Source organism: Oryx dammah, unplaced genomic scaffold (genome assembly GCF_014754425.2).
Source record: "Oryx dammah isolate SB20612 unplaced genomic scaffold, SCBI_Odam_1.1 HiC_scaffold_5, whole genome shotgun sequence".
Taxonomy (NCBI): Eukaryota; Metazoa; Chordata; class Mammalia; order Artiodactyla; family Bovidae; genus Oryx; species Oryx dammah.
This window is the reverse complement of record NW_024070189.1, coordinates 8,500,921-8,521,505: the sequence shown is the minus strand read 5'-3', so window position 1 is coordinate 8,521,505 and position 20,585 is coordinate 8,500,921. Positions and strand designations below refer to the sequence as shown.

Sequence of the window (20,585 nt, the reverse complement as noted above, 5' to 3'; positions counted from 1 at the left end):
CACAGAAGAAAAAGGCATTCCATTTCATTTTCTCTTAGTAAAATTAATTTTTATACTTCTTTAACACATCATTCTTGATGACATGTATTTCTAATTTCCAAAATGTTCAGGAAATAACACCCTCTAAATTGAAAGACCAATTATCATTAACAGAAGAGTTACTTCATTTCATTATTTCTATTGTTTCATTATTCTATTCTTTCACGCAATTATAATATAGAAAAGGACAGTAAAATATATTTAATCTTCAAGTAGGGAAAGATGAAAAGATTTTTGAAAAATTAAATATACCACATCACACAATGAAAAAGTAGATCTCATCTAAAAATACTTTAAAACAGCACTGAAAGGAAGCCCATACAATATCCCATTTTCCAGATAAGAAAAAAAGACCTCAAGGGGTTAATTTAGATTGAAATTGACTGGTAAATTATAATATTCAACAATGGAAGTAAATTATTCCTTTCTGAAATAGCATTAAAAAATTCCTCTACAGGCTTCTGCCTGGTGGGAAAAAAAAAACACTCCCCACCCTAACAATGAAAAAAGCTGTATAAACTCACTAAGATGTCAATTCTCCCCAAATTGACTTACAGAATCAATGCAATGCAAACAGAAACCCAACAAGCTCTTTTGTAGTAATCGACAAGCTGATTCTAAAATTGAGATGGTAGTCCAGTGGTGCTGGGGGTATGCTAAATTCCTGGTCAGGGAACTAAGATCCTGCATGCCTTGTGGCACGGACAAAAATAATAATAATTAAAAAATCGATATGGAAAACCAGATGACTCACAATAGCTAAAACAAGTTTGGAAAACAAGAATATAGTTGAAAATTTGTATATTACCTTGTTTCAAGACTTACTTTAATGCTATTGTAATCAAGACCTCGTGGTACTGGCAAAACTGTTAGGCGAAGCACACTGATTGAAACCGCCCACCCTGGCCAGGCACCATAGTAACCATTTGCATGAGTTGTTTTATGCCAGGAGATCCTGATAAGGAATACAGAACTAATAAGCCACCACCAACCGGAAGAGTTCGGGAAAGGTCTAAAGGAGACACTGCGTGTCCGTCCACTTCCCAGAATCCCTCTCGCTAGCATCCATCTTGGCTGAGCAATGCATGCGCCACCAGGAAAGACTCTGAATTAGAATGATTGGCCAAAGACCACCCAGAAACTAATCCCATCACCATAAAACCCGAGACTGCGAGCCAGGTGGCAAAGCAGTTCTCCTGGGTTCCCTTCCCTACTGCTCTCCACCCGGGTGCCCTTTCCCAAGAAAATCTCTTGCTTTGTCAGCACATGTGTCTCCTTGGACAATTAATTTCCAAGTGTTAGACAAGAGCCCAATTTCGGGCCCTGGAAGGGGGTCCCCCTTCCTGCAACAAAATGATAGCCATCAATCTATGGAACAAAATAGTATCCAGAAATACAGCTACACAGAAATGGTATTTACTCATTTTTTTACATAGGTGCCAAGGTAATTCAACAGAGAGAGAGTAATGTTTACAATAAATGATGCTGAAGCAACTTAACTACACATCCACATTAAAAAAGATGAATCTCAACAAACACCTTGCACCATACAAAGAAATTAAAATTATTCATGATGGTTTACAGATCTAAATGTAAAAACTAAAGTTAGAGAAATTCTAGAAGACAGTAAAAGAGAAAATTTTTGTAAGCTTAAGTTAGACAATGACTTCCAGATAGCAAACATAAAGAACCACCCGTAAAAGAAAAAATTAAACTTACGTTCTTTTTAAAATACTGTTAAGGAAACAAGAGTAATCACAGCTGGGAGAAAATATTTGCAGTCATACATAATAAAAAAACTTGGGTCCAGAATCTATAAAGAACTGTCAAAGCCCAATAATAAGAGAGCAAACAATCTGATTTTTAAAGTGTGAAAAAGATGTGAACAGACACTTCATCAAAGAAGATATGGTTAGCAGATAACATGTAAAGACGTTCAACACCATTATGCAATGAAAAACACAAATTAAAACCACAAGTTTTTGCTGCTGTTCAGGTGTTAAGTCGTGTCTGACTCTTTGTGACCCCATGGACTGCAGTCTGCCAGGTGCCTCACTCCATGGGGTTTTTCCAGGCAAGAATACTGGAGTGGGTTGCCATTTCCTTCTACAGGAGGTCTTCCCAGACCAGAGATCGAACCTGCATCTCCAGCACTGGCGGATGTATTCTTTACCACTGAGCCACCTGGGAAGCTCCCAATTGCAATGCTGGTGCTGCTGCTAAGTCACTTCAGTCGTGTCCGACTCTGTGTGACCCCATGGACTGCAGCCTATCAGGCTCCTCCGTCCATGGGATTTTCCAGGCAAGAGTACTGGAGTGGGTTGCCATTGCCTTCTCCTGTAACTGCACAGTGATACACCAATTCAACTTACTGCTATGGGGGAAAAACACCATTTAATGAGACATGAAGACAAAACACAAACCTGACTAAGGGTACACACGCTGTGGACCACAGCACGGCTATGACCAGAGCAAGTGGGGGGACGGGGGAAGGGAGATGGATGGGTAAACTACAGCCTTGGGGGCGGAGGGGGGAGAGGGAGGGCAGCGGGTCTAGATTGATGACAACTAAGCAGACAACAGGATGAGACAGGAAATCAAAACCAATGATGAAAGCAAACACACTGTCAGAGAACTCCAACAGCAAGGAAACATACAGAACTGTTCTTTAACAAATATTCGGAAAGAAATCAAGCAATAAGAATAAAGAAATCACAATAAGATACCACTACAAATCCATCAAAATGGCAAAAAAAAAAAAAAAAAAAAATCTGCCAATACTAAGTACTACCAAGCAAGCAAAGCACTGCTGGTAAGAATAAAAAATGGTGTGAACATGTTGGAAAACAGCTTTAACTTAAGAGAAATGAAAGTACATGTCCACACAAAAATCTGTATGTGAATGTTTCTAGAATGTTTATTCATAACAGCCAAAACCTAAAAACAATCTAAATGTTCATCAACAAGTGAATGGATAAACAAATGGATAAACACAGTTGGAATACCCCTCAGCAAAAAGGAACTACAAATATATTTAATAGGGACGAATCTCAAAATTATTGTACTAAGCAAAACCCAGACACAAAAGGCTACAAACATACTACATGCTACTCTTTTTATGACATCTAGAAAAGCCAAAACTACAGATGGGAAACAATTTTTAAAAATTAATTTTTAAAAATATCTACAAACGCAAATTTTAATAACAGCTGCAAACATGTATATGGTACTATACTGTGAAGGTCCTCACAACATCCTAAGGGGTAGGTAGTAATTTTGCATACATTTTAGAGATTAAAAAATGGAGCTTCAGAGAGATTATCCACTTTCCTCAAGGCAATAAAGGGAGCCCATCCATTGACATTTAAACCTTGGTCTCTGTTGTTTCAAATTTCATGTTTTTCCAACCTCAACACCCCTCCCCACTAATTTAATTATTTCTCATCCTCAGCTTTCATAACATTGATACTTGGTTCAGGCTTCTGTTAAGAAAGCTATAAAATGACTTTTATAGGGACACAGTGGCTATTCAACTATTTATAAATGAACAAGAATTACTTGCATTTCCTGACAGGAGAGGTAGCATTCAATATAAAAAGAGCACACATTCCACAGGTGACAATTACTTCACTTCACAAAGGGCCTATCTGAAAAGGCAAGGCTTTTAGGAGTCAAAATTTCTAGCATGCAACAGTTACCTAAGTCTCAGTATCCATGTTTGACAAAACGGAAATATTACTTATCCTTTCTTTTTCACAATTATAAAGATCAATGAGATAATGGATTTGAAATGCTCTTTGCATATGGTAAAGCAATATATAATTATTGTTAAAATGTTTACGTATTTATCAGCCATAATACTTAATACTGTTCTGTCAGTAAAGACAGAGGACAAGAAGAAACAGAAATGCATAAGAAAGAAAAATCAGTTCACAAAAAGTATAGCCTTTTAAGTGACAGTGTTAGTCACTCAGTCCTGTCCAACTCTGCAACGTCATGGACTGTAGCCCACCAGTGTCCTCTGTCCACGGGATTCTCCCAGCAAAATACTGGAGTGGGTAGCTATTCTCTTCTCCAGTTCTTCCCAACCCAAAAATGGAACCCGGGTCTCCTGCATTGCAGGTAGATTCTTTACCGTCTGAGTCATGAAGGAAGTCCAAGTGGAAGGCCAAAAGCTTCCTGCACGTGTTTGCTATTTACTTACTGGTGAAACTTAAAAGTAATTTTTCCCTTCTCGAAAGTACATTCACTACTTGGTCTCTAGAAACCATCCCAGCAGTTAATTTGAGAAAATGGCTTTAAGCTGTAATACTCAGAACAAACATAAACAAAATGTCTGTTTGCAAATATTATTAAGGAAAGAAATCATTTACAAGGGAGAATTAGGCGGCTTGAGTTATAAAGATGAAGATAACATAAATCTTACATCGTCTTCATCTTTTTTTTTTTTGGATATGCTCATATTTTCAAGAATTCTTTGACAAATATTGTTTGTGTGTTGAAATACCTGGTAGTAAGAAAAGGCAATAAAGCTGATTACAATTCCTAATTAATGAACTGTCCGGGTCAAACCTGATTATTTGTTATACTTTGTCCCTGGGTTCAGTTCAGTCGCTCAGTCGTGTCTGACTCTTTGCGACCCCATGAATCGCAGCACGCCAGGCCTCCTTGTCCATCACCAACTCCCGGAGTTCACTCAGACTCACGTCCATCGAGTCAGTGATGCCATCCAGCCATCTCATCCTCTGTCGTCCCCTTCTCCTCCTGTCCCCAACCCCTCCCAGCATCAGTCTTTTCCAATGAGTCAACTCTTCGCATGAGGTGGCCAAAGTACTGGAGCTTCACCTTTAGCATCATTCCTTCCAAAGACATCCCAGGGCTAATCTCCTTCAGAATGGACTGGTTGGATCTCCTTGCAGTCCAAGGGACTCTCAAGAGTCTTCTCCAAGTTCAAAAGCATCAATTCTTTGGCACTCAGCCTTCTTCACAGTCCAACATGACCACAGGAAAAACCATAGTCTTGACTAGACGGACCTTAGTCGGCAAAGTAATGTCTCTGCTTTTGAATATACTATCTAGTTTGGTCATAACTTTTCTTCCAAGGACTAAGTGTCTTTTAATTTCATGGCTGCAGTCACCATCTGCAGTGATTTTGGAGCCAAAAAAAAAAAAAGTCTGACACTGTTTGCACTGTTTCCACATCTATTTCCCATGTAGTGATGGGACCAGATGCCATGATCTTCGTTTTCTGAATGTTGAGCTTTAGGCCAACTTTTTCACTCTTCTCTTTCACTTTCATCAAGAGGCTTTTTAGTTCCTCTTCACTTTCTGCCATAAGGGTGTTGTCATCTGCATATCTGAGGTGATTGATATTTCTGCCGGCAATCTTGATTCCAGCTTGTGTTTCTTCCAGCCCAGTGTTTCTCATGATGTACTCTGCATATAAGTTAAATAAGCAGGGTGACAATATACAGCCTTGACATACTCCTTTTCCTATTTGGAACCAGTCTGTTGTTCCATGTCCAGTTCTAACTGTTGCTTCCTGACCTGCATATAGATTTCTCAAGAGGCAGGTCAGGTGGTCTGGTATTCCCATCTCTCTCAGAATCTTCCACAGTTGATTGTGATCCACAGTCAAAGGTTTTGGCATAGTCAATAAAAGCAGAAATAGATGTTTTTCTGGAACTCTCTTGCTTTTTCAATGATCTAGCGGATGTTGGCAATTTGATCTCTGGTTCCTCTGCCTTTTCTAAGACGAGCTTGAACATCAGGGAGTACACAGTTCACATACTGCTGAAGCCTGGCTTGGAGAATTTTGAGCATTACTTTACTAGCATGTGAGATGAGTGCAATTGTGCGGTAGTTTGAGCATTCTTTTGCGTTGCCTTTCTTTGGAATTGGAATGAAAACTGACCTTCTCCAGTCCTGTGGCCACTGCTGAGTTTTCCCAATTTGCTGGCATATTGAGTGCAGCACTTGCACAGCATCATCTTTCAGGATTTGAAACAGCTCAACTGGAATTCCATCACTTCCACTAGCTTTGTTTGTAGTGATGCTTTCTAAGGCCCACTTGACTTCACATTCCAAGATATGGCTCTAGATGAGTGATCACATCATCATGATTATCTGGGTCGTGAAGATCTTTTTTGTACAGTTCTTCCGTGTATTCTTGCCACCTCTTCTTAATATCTTCTGCTTCTTTTAGGTCCATACCATTTCTGTCCTTTATCAAGCCCATCTTTGCATGAAATGTTCCCTTGGTATCTCTAATTTTCTTGAAGAGATCTCTAGGCTTTCCCATTCTGTTGTTTTCCTCTATTTCTTTGCACTGATCACTGAGGAAGGCTTTCTTATCTCTCCTTGCTATTCTTTGGAACTCTGCATTCAGATGCTTATATCTTTCCTGTTCTCCTTTGCTTTTCGCCTCTCTTCTTTTCACAGCTATTATGGAAGGCCTCCCCAGAGAGCCATTTTGCTTTTTTGCATTTCTTTTCCATGGGAATGGTCTTGATCCCCGGCTCCTGTACAATGTCATGACCCTCATTCCATAGTTCATCAGGCACTCTATCTATCAGATTTAGGCCCTTAAATCTATTTCTCACTTCCACTGTATAATCATAAGGGATTTGATTTAGGTCATACCTGAATGCTCTAGCGGTTTTCCCTACTTTCTTCAATTTAAGTCTGAATTTGGTAATAAGGAGTTCATGATCTGAGCCACAGTCAGCTCCTGGTCTTGTTTTTGTTGACTGTATAGAGCTTCTCCATCTTTGGCTGCAAAGAATATAATCAATCTGATTTCGGTGTTGACCATCTGGTGATGTCCTTGTGTACAGTCTTCTCTTGTGTTGTTGGAAGAGGGTGTTGGCTATGACCAGTGCATTTTCTTGGCAAAACTTTATTAGTCTTTGCCCTGCTTCATTCCGCATTCCAAGGCCAAATTTGCTTGTTACTCCAGGTGTTTCTTGACTTCCTACTTTTGCATTCCAGTCCTCTAGAATGAAAAGGACATCTTTTCTGGGTGTTAGTTCTAAAAGGTCTTGTAGGTCTTCATAAAACTGTTCAACTTCAGTTTCTTCAGCGTTACTGGTTGGGGCATAGACTTGGATAACTGTGATACTGAATGGTTTGCCTTGGAGACAAACAGAGATCATTCTGTCGTTTTTGAGGTTGCATCCAAGTACTGCATTTCCATTTGATGAAACCTGTGGATACTTCTTTTAAGTGTGAATACTTATTACTTAATTCCTTTAGTAATTTTATCTGTGGGCAACAAAAGGAGTTAAGTACCACTTTAAATAAAATTAGGATTTAACTGTGTTTCACCTAGGGCAAAACCCATCAGGACCACCTAATTTAAGCCTTTAAAACGTTATAACATGCACGAGTTTCAACTTTAAAACTTAAAATCTGTAATATTTCAATGAGCATTTTACTTGGGATCATTAATTTTATTCCTGCATTACTCTATTTTAATCTCTGAAAAATTGAAAGAGCACAATTTTATGTTAACGAAGACGACTGGGAAATCCAATTATACAAGACACTTCCCTATAACCTGCTTAGCTTCAGCATGCAAATTTCACTTAAAAACGCCTTAATCTCCATATGCAAATGAAGCCACGTGTGAAAAATGAATTTTTTTAAAAACTATTTTTCCATTTTGGTTCCGACATACTAATTTAAAAGAAAACCCAGAGAGGTGTAATTTTCTTTTAAAACAAAAGGACAAGATTCTCTTGTAAGCTCGCATTGCTCTCCCCGCACAGATTTTTGATCTGGGGAAAAACGGGGAATATCTGATTAAAGGACAAACAGGATAAAGGGGGGCGGGGGGACGGGGAAAGAATCCTTTCCTTTCAGCCAAATGCCACACTCAACTTCCGAGTTTGCTCGGTTTCAGACGCCACTTTGGGCGTTTCCAGAGCGTTCTGGTTGTTAACTAACTCTTAGGAGCAAGGTCCAGCTAAATTTAGCGTAAGCAAGAAAATGACCCGTTAATCAGTTTTTTTTTTTTTTTTACACTTTGTCCCTGGTAAAACATTAAATGAAACCAGTGAATACTCCTGTTAATACTTTTTAATTCCTCCAATAATTTCATCTTGGATAGGAGCCTCAGCCCGACAACGGAACTCGCCCCTTGGCCGCTCAGCGGGCGGCGGCAGCGTAACGCCCCAAACAGGGCCCTCCCGCCCCAAGGGCGCCTGCGCAATCTTCACAAAGCCAATTCAACCCTTCTTTAAACCGGTCGCCTCTCCCGGCTTTGAAATTAGTCAGGTCACGCCTCATTTTAAAACGATCAGCAGCTGTGAGAGTACACTAAAAGGACCACTCACCGAAGTGGTCCAAAACGCTACCGTCAAGATTTAAGCTTCCTCTCGCGACTTATGTGGTGCTGCCGGAAGCGGAACTATCCGCGTGGTGGTTTACAGAGGGCGTGTTTCTGCCGGGGTCGGGTGTCTCGGAGCCGCGGTCAGAAAAGGTTAGGTGCGGACCATTTGGCTCTCGCCGGAAATCGTTCCGCCCGGGGAGGTTTCTGTGTGAGACCCGGAGGGGGAGGAGAAGAGGCGTGATCGGGCTTCGCGAGGTGCGGTAGGACCTTCGGTACCGCGTCTGTGGGCCTTTCCGCGGCCGCTGAGGAGAGAGGACCCACGTTCCTGCCAGCAGCTGGAGTCTTTGACGGGCGCCTCAATCCTGACCGCCCCCCAACCCCCGCTCCCCCGAGATTAAGGGGGGGAATGGAGTCCCTGAATGGACTCGGACATCTGCTGCAGTTCCCGTGACGACCGCAGCCGTGGCAGGTGCGGGGGGCTGGGGGAGACGAGAACTGAGGAGAATGGAGAACTGTGGAGAATGGAGATGCGGAGCCGAGTCCCCAGAGGTTTGCGGCCGCCGCAGGGCAGCTGTTTGAAACCGCTGGCTGCCGCTTCTCCGCGGGGCGCGTGGTTAGAGAGAAAGGCCGCCCGGGTGTGGAGGAGTGGCCGTCACAGCCTGGAAGGGATCCTTCGGCGTCTGCATTTTTCCTCCGCGACTTCCTCCTCCTCCATTCCTTCCCTCTTCTCGGCTTTTGAGATAACGGAGGTCTCACCTTAGCTCGCGAGGCGCTAGCGAGGCTCTGGCGGTTTCGTTCCACCAGGGTCGGCAATCTCGAGTTTGGGGAGGGGAGGTAGACAACGGCTGTTTTCCCTTTCCCTCCTCAGTCTTCGTCCCTCTGCCCCTCGCCTCCTCCCTCCACCCCGCTCGAGGCCCCGCTCGAGGAGACCAAAGCCCCGTCCTCCTCCGCGGAGGAGGCTGCGGGTCCCTGTCGCGCCGAACCGGTTGGGAGAGGGTGGCGTCCCCGCGCTTCCGAGGGAGAAGGGCTGAAGGCTGGGGACCCCGGACCAGGTTCTCCGCGGCTTCCTGGCGCCTGCGACCTTTGCAGTCCTGTGCAGAACGCTAGCCTCGGCGTCCGCGTGCGGGGAGGCTTGGCTGTAGAAATGGGAAGCCTCCCTGCTGACCTTAGCTCTGCAGTGGGGCAGGGTTTTGCTTCGCTGCTGAAAATTCCGCGTGAAAAATAAAGGTTTGGTTTCAAGCAAATTAAAAAAAGATAGCTGCAATTCACTGAGTTTTTGTGTGTCCCAAGTGCTTCACGTCTTTTCTTTTGTACTTCTCTGAACGATTCTATGAGGTGAATTAGACTATTATTCTCATTTGACAGAGGTAGGAACTAAGGCTCATCTCTAAGCCTCACTTAACGTGCCCTAGTAAATTTTTGCTGCTAGTAAACGTTCGAACCTGTATTGAAAAGCCGGCTTTTACATTACCTTTGTCCTACCAGTATGCGTCATGGCTTCCAGTTTCTTCACTAACGTTTTCAGTAGCTGAAAGTATTGCTAAGAAAAATATTTGAGATTTCTACTTTTGTCTGACGACCGACACAAGCTGTTTTCACGGAGCTTTACTATTCTGAGGCAGAATTAAATAATTCAGAAGCCAGAATAATTTACATGGCCTTGTTTAAATAGCAAATGATTAAATGGTTGGGCAAAAGGTGCAGGTTGTATCAAATCAAATCTTGCTGTTTAAGTTTTAAACTCCTGACTTGCAGGGTGGTTGTGAGGGTGTTAAATTTAGCAATTGGTGGAACACTTACTCCTCACCCAAATAAATGCTATGTAAAAGTACTGGGAATGTGTATAGATGACATCTTTGTTCTCTAAAAGCATCCATTCAGCTACATTTGAATAGTATGGTAGAACCATTGATTTTCTTATGTGGAAATGATATTGTGGTTATGTAAGAGTATGCCCTTGCTTTTAGGAGATGCATACTAAAGTATTTAGAGGTGGCATGTGTTGAAGTCAACAGCTTAGATGGTAGAGCCGTTGTTGAGTCCAGTGGTGGGTATATAGGAATTTATAGTAAGCTGTTTTTTCCATTTCTCTGAATATTTGAAAATTTTCACAAAAACCTGGGGAGGAAAACCATAACTCTAGTGGAAACATTAAGATAGACCCAGAATGCTATGGAGCATAAAGGATGGGAGAGGGTGTTTGAGGGTTGGCAGAGGTGTGACTTCCAGGCTCTTAGTTTAGTGGTTTAACAAGCCCTCCAAGTGATTGCAATGCAATATAGAGTTTGAGAACCAGTGCTTTTGAGTGTGGATACTTCAGTAGCATGTACTAATTTCAAATCTAGAAGTCAGCCTTAAGAGGTATTTGTGTTTTGCACAAATAAACAGATTACCAAATCTGGCTGTACATTGATTTGCTAAAATATAGATTATCTGGTTAAGAAATGCTGCTGCAGAAGATTTGTGGTAGGTCTGGTAACTTTGGTTTTTACAGATATTCCCAGGTAATTCTGATGTAGCCAGTCCTTTATGGGACTGTTGCTATAGAAAGAATCTTAAAAATGGGAAAGGCTCAACTTTAATATTTGTATAATATAATGTCTTTAAAGTCAAACAGTTACGTGTTTTGGTTTACGACAGAGGGTGCAGGTTGATTGAAATACTCTATAATGTGGAAATGCATATGCTGTATTTGGTTTATCGGGGATTCGGGTGAAATAGCAATTCATTTAGAATGTCTTGGCTCTCCTGTCATGCCCATGCAATCTCATCTTGTGCTTCAGTATACATTCCACTTGGGAAGGGGGAACAAAAAATAGATTTCATACTTTTAGTTTTATAAGTATTTATTAAGTATGTGTACTGCTGTGATAGGGCTTCCCTGTGGCTCAGAGGTTAAAGCATCTGCCTCCAATGCAGAAGACCCGGGTTCGATCCCTGGGTTGGGAAGATCCCCCAGAGAAGGAAATGGTAACCTACTCCAGTATTCTTGCCTGGAGAATCCCATGGGAGGAGAAGCCTGGTAGGCTGCAGTCCATGGGGTCGCAAAGAGTTGGACACGACTGAGTGACTTTACTCACTATAATTCTGTGATAAGGACTGTGGAGTCCTGATTTGGCCCTTAAGTGTTTATGATGGTCTTTGGACTTGGATTTGATTTGTTTTTACAACTCATTGATTGTGTGATTACAGTTGAATTTCTTGAACTTTCTTTGCTTCATGTGAACCTCATTTATAATGATGGACATTTCTGTACTGCAAGCATTTATCAAATGAGGAAAATATCTCTAATCCTAGTATTGCTGAGAATAATTGCTAAATCACAAAGTCATAACTGCTTCCAAACTTCTTTCTTGTTAGAGCATGCATAGCAAATGATAAGTGTTTGTGCAGTGTTTCCAGGAGAAACTGAAGAGAGCAGTGTTGGAGGCAACTGGCCAGGGGGTTCCAGGTGCCAAAAATGCTGAGGCAATTTTTTGGGCATATGCTTAAAGTATTGATTCATGATGAGGCTATGTGTTGGGAGGCTCTGAGTTAACAAATTACTTATCAGGTAGCAATGTTGAATAAATGTTCGTTCTCTTGAAGCTTATCATGTTTTGAAGGGATATACGTAACCAAAACAGTTAAATAGTGCCAAGGTTGCGGGTGACCAAAGGTCAAAGGGAATGATTCAGAGAAAAAATCTTGGAAATTGTTAAGAAAAAGTTTGTGGAGGAATATTTGTTAGGTACTTGATGTTTGATGTGCCAAGCATTGAGAAGACAAGCCTCTGCTTCATCACTTTCGTTTTTTATCAGATCATCGGATTTCCTATAATAATAGCATGCTCTTGGAAGGAGCAAACACTTGTTTTGCTTACTATGTGCTTCCATTGTTCTACACTCCCCTTTCTGTTTTTGAGTTGTACACGGGTTCTCAAAATCGGCTGCACATTAGAATCTGAGGAGCCATAAAAGTATCTGGGCCCTTCTCCCAAATGTTTTGATAAAATTGGCATGGAATATTGCCTGAGCAGTGGGATATACTACCACTACTACTACTAAGTCGCTTCAGTCGTGTCCGATTCTGTGCGACCCCATAGACGGCAGCCCACCAGGCTCCCTCGTCCCTGGGATTCTCTAGGCAAGAACACTAGAGTGGGTTGCCATTTCCTTCTCCAGTGGATATAAGACCTTTTAAAACATAAATTAATCTGTCAAAGGACTTGAAAGATAGGTACAATTGGGATTCCCTGGTGGCTCAGAGGTTAAAGCGTCTGCCTGCAATGCGGGAGACCTGGGTTCGATCCCTGGGTCGGGAAGATCCGCTGGAGAAGGAAATGGCAACCCACTCCAGTGGAAATGGCAACCAAGAAATTCCATAACTAGGAACTGCATTCAGTAGTTCTGCCACTGGGACATGGTATTATTGATCTCTAAAATTTCATTTTTATGTACTCTAGACTTTTCATGATGGACACTAGCTAATTTTGAAAATTAATTTTCAACTCTGCCTGTAGAACAGGATTTTTATTGCTTTCATTAGAGTAGCTAAATTAGGGAAAAAGTACAATTTTAAAGGAATGCCATAAAGTGTGTACATACATACATACTTGCATACATAATGTATATGTAAGTGAACATGCTTTTATAGGTACTGATAAAAAGCTCTCTTTGTTGCCTCCTTAGATGAATAGAGACCTTATTGCATATTTCTGTTGTCCAGCTTTGTTGGTGCACTGACCACACTAAAACAGAAAATGTTAATTTACTTGGCTGTCTTCCTTCTAGACCTTAAGCTCCTTAAGAAAAAGGTTCGTGTTTAGTTTGTATTGCCACATCTAATACTGTTCAGTTCAGTTCAGTCGCTCAGTCGTGTCCAACTCTTTGCAACCCCATGAATCACAGCACGCCAGGCCTCCCTGTCCATCACCAACTCCCAGAGTTCACTCAGACTCGCGTCCATCGAGTCAGTGATACCATCCAGCCATCTCATCCTCGGTCGTCCCCTTCTCCTCCTGCCCCCAACCCCTCCCAGCATCAGAGTCTTTTCCAATGAGTCAACTCTTCACATGAGGTGGCCAAAGTACTGGAGTTTCAGCTTTAGCATCACTCCTTCCAAAGAAATCCCAGGGCTGATCTTCAGAATGGACTGGTTGGATCTCCTTGCAGTCCAAGGGATTCTCAAGAGTCTTCTCCAACACCACAGTTCAAAAGCATCAGTTCTTCAGCACTCAGCCTTCTTCACAGTCCAACTCTCACATCCATACATGACTGCTGGAAAAACCATAGCCTTGACTAGACGGACCTTAGTGGGCAAAGTAATATCTCTGCTTTTGAATATACTATCTAGGTTGGTCATAACTTTTCTTCCAAGGAGTAAGCGTCTTTTAATTTCATGGCTGCAGTCACCATCTGCAGTGATTCTGGAGCCCCCCAAAATAAAGTCTGACTTTATAATAAAGTCTGTTTCCACTGTTTCTCCATCTATAATAGGTTAACTTTTAACAGTATCCTTCCCTGGGAAGTCCCATGGACAGAGGAATATGGTGGATTACAGTCAGTGGGATCGCAGAAGAGTTGGACATGACTTAGTGATTAACCAACAATTAATGTAAGTTCAGTTCAGTTCAGTGGCTCAGTTGTGTCCAACTCTTTGTGACCCCATGAACTGCAGCACGCCAGGTCTCCCTGTCCATTACCAACTCCCGGAGTCCACTCAAGTATACAGTACAGTGATTCACAATTTTTAAAGTTATACTTCATTTATAGCTATTATACAGTATTGCAAAAGAGTTTTTGACTCTAAAAGTTTAAGAGCTGCTGTTATAATGAAATCTTGTTTTCATTCTAATATTGTTTTGTTGATTTATATATGAGACCAAAATGCAGAATGGTTATGGTCCCCCAAAAAAACTGTTTGCAGATTGAACTTTTATAAATTGAAGCCTTTTAGAAATTGATTTAATGTAAATTTAGATTGTTGTCAGTCATTTTTAAGCTTGCATTATATTTCATCTATTCTTCGCCATGCTCTTCAGATATTACTAAACTGTGTCCAGATATTACTAAACTGTGTCTTTTTATGATTTTGTTATAATTTGAGTAATTTTTTGTTAATTCACTAGAGATTTTTAGACTTGAGGAATTTAGTGTAGTCTTTTTTTTAATCTTGTTATTTTGTGTCATCTTTGTCAAATATTCAATATGTATATTGAAGATGAGAGTATAAATTTCTCAAATTTATGAGAGAAAGTGTTTTCATTTATAAATCAAGTTATTGGTAATAATTTTACAATGTCAAAGTTATTTCTACTTGAGTGTTTTTGAAGTACAGTCTCCAAAATTAATTTTTTCATTGCTTTTTAGGTAAAAGGATTGCCATATCAACTCACTGAAGAAGTAGCCTCACTATCTTTGTCTTTTAAACTGCATCAACAATGAAGTAATGATATCTGAGAACAAATGAACACTTGCCAACTAACTGTCATCACACGTTCAAGTGATTGTATAAGCAGAAACAAGCTGCAACAGACCCATGTGTCAGTTAGTATAGAGAGAATGCTTTTTTCAGGTACTGTTTATTTAGAAACAGTTTTAGCATAGCACATTTAAATTATATTTATGTCAAATGAAATAAAAATGAGTGAAGCCCCCAGATTCTTTGTTGGACCTGAAGATACAGAAATAAACGCTGGAAATTATCGACACTTCTTCCACCATGCAGATGAAGATGAGGAGGAGGAGGATGAGTCTGTAAGTGTTTGCTTGAAGACCAGTAAGCTTTTTACTGATCATTGTGAAGGGGAATTGATACATTGTCTTAAACAGGGAAGACTTTTTTTTTCCCCACATTGAATTTTGTTGGAAATTTTTAAACTGAAAAAATGGACTGTGTTTCATTAGTAACACTATTGACTATAGTGCTTCAGGAAGACAATTAGAGGTCACATTTCTAAGTTGTTTCATAATGACTATTTTAGTATCTTTCAGTGATATGCCTAGTATAACACAGGGCTGGGGAGAAAAAGTGACAAGGAGAAAGAGTAATCAGGGCCATAAAGGAAAAGAGTTCCGGAGAAGGCAATGGCACCCCACTCCAATACTCTTGCCTGGAAAATCCCATGGACGGAGGAGCCAGGTTGGCTATAGTCCATGGGGTCGCTAAGAGTTGGACACGACTGAGCGACTTCACTTTCACTTTTCACTTTCATGCATTGGAGAAGGAAATGGCAACCCACTCCAGTGTTCTTGCCTGGAGAATCCCAGGGACAGAGGAGCCTGTTGAGCTGCCGTCTATGGGGTCTCACAGAGTCAGACATGACTGACGCGACTTAGCAGCAGCAGCAGCAGCAGCAACACAAATGGTGCTTATTAACCTGAAGATACCCCTATTTATTAACTATTCAGAAGTCTAAACTGTGTAGCTAGGAGAAACTACCTCAAGTATCTATGTGAGTTGGTATGTGTATGTGTGTAAACCATACCAAATCTTTAATAAATATTTATTATATTTATTTTGCTAAGGTTAGCTCAGTATTTTTATTGCTCATCATTTTTGTCCCTTTACATGTACAGAACTGATTTCAAATACAAACTTATATAAAATATGTTTTTCCTATATTGCCAATTGAAAAGAGAATTTCCTTTTAAAACAAAAATGTGTTATACTTAAGTAGTAAACGTACTAAAAATAGTTATTAGATGACTTCAAATATTGTCATAGTTATTTAATAACAGCTTTCACTGTGCAGTTATATATATTTGAAATGCAAAATCGGGCTGTCACCCATTTAAAATCTACCCCACCCCACATCTCACCCCTAGGAGAAAACCGATGATTTTCAAACTTCATATCAGCTAAAACGTCTTCATCTAGAGTGTAGAAGTCCAGTAACATAAAAGCAGAGCTTCCCTGACTGACTTAGACTGGAAAGTACTCTTGATTCTGCCTCTGCTACCTGTACCTCTTTGTTAGAGTTCTTCTGAGCGCATTGAGAATGGCACTGATACACCATGCCGCGTCTTCTCCATATAAGGACTTTTATTTCTCCTGTGTCTGGAACTGCACTGGTCTGTCTTCTCTTCTATCTTTTGTGCTTCAGCAATATTAGGTTATTTCCCAAATACTCCGTCTTGTCCTGTACCTCTTTACTATTTTAAGTACTCCTTGACCTCTATGAAATGTCTCTCCTTTTTGGATACCTTGTGAATGATGTTTTATTCTTTGAAACCTCAGATTTCATGTTGTTCATTCTTTCCCCTCTCCTTGGCTCTTTTTCCCATGAGGAACTTGAATGTTTTCTCAACAGAACTACTTCTGTACTTTGACGTCTGTACTTCTATTATCATTATGAACTGTATTACTGTGTTCCCTGTTAGATTCAAAGCGCTTGAGGACAGGGAGTTCCTATATACATAACTCTTCAGTGTCTAGCATAGTTGTTGGAAGACCAGCATTAATTAAACTGAGTTCACATTGGTAGTGCATAGCTGTTACTTCTTGATTTGGTTCATTTGACCAATAGGTTGAAGAAATGATACGTTCTAGATTGTTCTGTTTTTAAGATATCAAAGATATTAGGTTGAGTACTCTTCTTGTCTGGGGAAGTCTACATTAGGAACATCATAATGAACTGTGTCAAGGCTTTGGATCAGGAAAGAATTGAAGAAGAACATAAAAGTGAATGATCAGAGAGTGAAAGCAGATCCTAGGGAGGTTAGGATTGACAGTCTTCGGTAACATCAAATCCAGTACCAGTTTTGAACTCTAAATTTCATGAGAGGAGGCAGTAAACAAACAATGCTAAGCATGAAGAACAGCAATTCAGGTGTTATCCAGTGTTACTTTTAGGTTTATAATAAGAGAGTCTAGTGAAACACTTTTGAGCCCAGATTATAATGTCATATGAAATACAGAAGATAAAAGACCTGAAACGGAAAAGTGGACACTGCTTTATATTTGATAAGCCCAAAGTATCTGAATGCAAAGACCTTAGGATGAATCTTGAATAATTATAGAACCTTATAAGTTGTTTCTGTATTCTGCATTTTAAATTTCAGGCTGAATCATGCCATGGCATTTGAGCTGTCACAAGGGTGCCAGAGATGAGCAATACTGTAAACTAGTTATGCTGAGTATGGAGATTGGGGTGTCAAGAGCATAGACACCTCTGTTTAGCAGTGTGGCTTTCTCTAAAATTTCCTTTTAAGTTTTTATTGGTGATCAACATACATTCAAACTCAATCTACAAAAGTAGTTTAATACTGCATAGCTTTGTAATGAGAACATGTTATTTTAGGGAAGAGAGTTCTTTATCTCTCTCCCATTGTCCTTTTTATTTTAGGCCTTACTTGCTCTGTTTTGGTGTGAAGAAGGCAAATAAATGCCTGAGCCACTTAAAGAAGTATTTAAGTTTGAAAACTAAATGAAAATTGTCGTGGTGTTCTGAAACTCAAAAAAATTATTTCCAGACCTTTGTATAAACCTATTTTTTTGTAATAACAATATAATCTTGAAAAATGTCTGTTTGGTTAATTTGTCACTTCTGTTGATTCATTGCATGCTTTATCTACTGCTGAGAGAGATTTAAGATAGCTGTACCTTGGAGATGTTATCAAGTCAACCTTATTTTTGTTTTCTTTTTGTTTTAGCCTCCGGAAAGGCAGATTGTGGTTGGAATATGTTCCATGGCAAAGAAATCCAAATCCAAACCAATGAAGGAAATTCTTGAACGGATCTCCTTATTTAAATATATCACAGTAGTAGTATTTGAAGAGGATGTTATTTTGAATGAACCAGTGGAAAACTGGCCTTTGTGTGATTGTCTTATTTCTTTTCATTCTAAAGGTATTAAAAAAACAGGGAGGGAAACCTCTCTGACTATAAAACTAATAGATAAAATGGAAAAATAAAATAAAACTCACCTAGTCTCACAGATAAATGATATTAACATTTTGATATATTTTCAGTCTTTTTTTCTCTGTTTATTTTTTAAAAACACATTTAATGTTATAATGTATTTGTAATTTTATATTTAATTTTTAACCTAATTACATCAAGCAGTTTTCTCCTGTTATCTCATTCGTCAAAAAAGCTAGTTTTTAAGGGTATGATCATATATCATCCTGTGGATATAATATATTGTGCTTAACCAATATCCTAAAAGTAAGATGGTTTCCAGTTTTTACTATTAAAAATAGAGTTGTGATGAACTTTTGAATGTATGTCTTTGTTTGCAACTCTTAAGTTTCTTGGAGAAAATTACTGATTTCTAAGTATTATAAACCAATATGTTTTACCATACTGAAAATGATCTGTCATTCCTCCTATACTTATTCAGGCTTTATTTCTTAAGAACATAATATTTGAATTTTTGTTTGCTGTTTTTTATAAATCACACTGAAATATTAATTAAGCTTAAGTATTAATTCATGGTTTGGGCTTCCCTGGTGGCTCTGATGGTAAATAATCTGCCTACAATGCCAGAGACCCAGGTTCGATCCCTGGGTTGGGAAGATTCCCTGGAGAAGGGAATGGTGACCCACTCTAGTACTCTGGCCTGGAGAATCCCATGGACAGAGGAGCCTGGTGGGCTACAGTCCATGAGGTCGCAGAGTCAGACAAAGTGCACTAATCAAAAGTTATTAAGTGTATATCTTAAAATTTATAACCGAAGAATCTGAGTTTTCACTTAGAACTCTAAAATATATGCACTCATATAATAAATGTATTCACATTAAATCATTTCTGTTAACAAACTATGTGAGCTCCAGTTGTATTAAAGTTTCACTGTAGTTAGGTGTTTAAAAAGCATTGCCTTTAGCACTAAGGGGGTGCAGCAGGTTAAAACTGTATTCCTGTAGAGGAGATATGTATCGATTTTCATTATTTCATGTAGAAGCCAAAGCCCTGGTCTTCTTTACAGACTGAAGATACTCATTTCAGAGAATCTTAAAAGTTTGCTTAACCTGGAGGGTAAGGTGTTCTTCCCTTACTATCACATGGTTCTTTATACTTATTAAGTGAAAGTTAGTTATTTGCTTATAAAATCTAGCTACTACCTAAGGTCGTATTCCGTATGCTGTCTCTTTAACAGCAGCAAAAGCAGGGTAATGACTATATAAGGTTTTCTTATTTCCTGAATTCTGTTAGAAGGCTTCAAACCATAGACATTGTGATATCTTTACAATAAGTGATGAATTCTTAGTCATAAAACTGGAAGGGTCTGTGATTTGTGGCCAAGTGATTCTTGGTATAGAGTATTTAAATGTTAATTTAGAAATAAATTTTTTTTTAACCATAGTTTTTTTTTTTAACTTCAGGTTTAACACTTTCTCTCTTAACTATTCTGATAATGCTACAAAATAGTATCTTCACAGATACAATGTAGCATACTATAGTTAAATATTGTGTGCCTGCTGTTACCCTTTTCCTTAGAAAAGATATGTATTAAAATAGTTACTTAGGGAATAATATTTTAACATTTATTGAATAGTTATTAGGCCAGATACTATAATAAATGTTTCATATGGACTATTTGATTTCCCAAAAACCTTTCTAGGTAAGACTTAACATATTCCTTTACATCTGGGAATTGGAGACTTAGAGATGTGAAATAAACTTGCCCAAGGTCACACAGCTAATGAAAGATAGAGTTCGGACCTAGTTTATGCTTTTAACTTCTCTTGTATCCTACCATTCTTAATCATACATGTTGATGAATAAAATTGGAGTCTTTTAGTGTCAATACAGAAAGTGAAGTATAACCATTAAAATAATTTAGATTTTTAAAAAATCCCTTATTATAAATCTGCTTTTTGATTTGTTTTTCATTGTAATTAGTAATTTTACCAAAGTCTAGAAATTTTAAGAACTTAATTTCTGTTGTGTGAACATTGACCTAGTATCAATAACAGCAAGCATGTTCTGCTCATATATTTTATATTTAGAGCATGTCTGTTGAATATAAATTAATTTTTATATTATTTATTATTTTTAATTTTAATATGAATTAAATTAATTTTTTCTTTTGCTGTTTTTAAAGATGCCTCAGTTCTTTGAATTATCAGCTAATTTGTGCGTATAGGATCAAAATATCTTTAGTGAGGAGTCACATAAACTTTTTTAAAAAGACCACCAGATGATTGTAATACAATTGTGTTATTTATGTATAGGTTTCTGTTTATGTATGAGGTAGTCTTACCTGCTATCAGCTGACTTTGAAGCGTCA

At 39.2% G+C, this 20,585-nt stretch overlaps 2 protein-coding genes and 1 non-coding gene across 22 annotated transcripts in view; 2 read left to right on the top strand and 1 right to left on the bottom strand.

The window, feature by feature from the left end:
• Positions 1–8,476, bottom strand: part of GIN1 (gypsy retrotransposon integrase 1) — a 35,024-nt gene extending 26,548 nt beyond the window's left edge. For 2 of the 4 annotated variants that reach the window (XM_040239719.1, XM_040239720.1), the window contains exons 1-2: positions 8,376–8,446; positions 4,466–4,546 (exon numbers count right to left, since the gene is read on the bottom strand). In XM_040239719.1, the coding sequence (XP_040095653.1) occupies positions 4,466–4,476 (11 nt within the window). In that variant the 5' untranslated portion in view covers positions 4,477–4,546; positions 8,376–8,446. Of the gene's footprint in view, positions 1–4,465; positions 4,547–8,375 lie in introns of all 4 variants that reach the window. The other 2 variants (XM_040239721.1, XM_040239722.1) reach the window with 1 other exon arrangement.
• A 26-nt stretch (positions 8,477–8,502) lies between these two features.
• The window catches only part of PPIP5K2 (diphosphoinositol pentakisphosphate kinase 2), a 79,158-nt gene continuing 67,075 nt past the window's right edge, over positions 8,503–20,585 (top strand). For all 17 annotated transcript variants that reach the window (XR_005721003.1, XR_005721002.1, XM_040239713.1 and 14 more), the window contains exons 1-3: positions 8,503–8,840; positions 14,722–15,108; positions 18,007–18,202. Coding sequence is in view for 15 of the 17 variants with exons in the window: in XM_040239713.1 (XP_040095647.1) it covers positions 14,977–15,108; positions 18,007–18,202 (328 nt within the window). In the remaining 2 variants the exon portion in view is untranslated. The remainder of the gene's footprint in view (positions 8,841–14,721; positions 15,109–18,006; positions 18,203–20,585) is intronic.
• Positions 11,249–11,321, top strand: TRNAW-CCA. Its single transcript has one exon. It is a non-coding gene; the product is annotated as a tRNA-Trp (tRNA).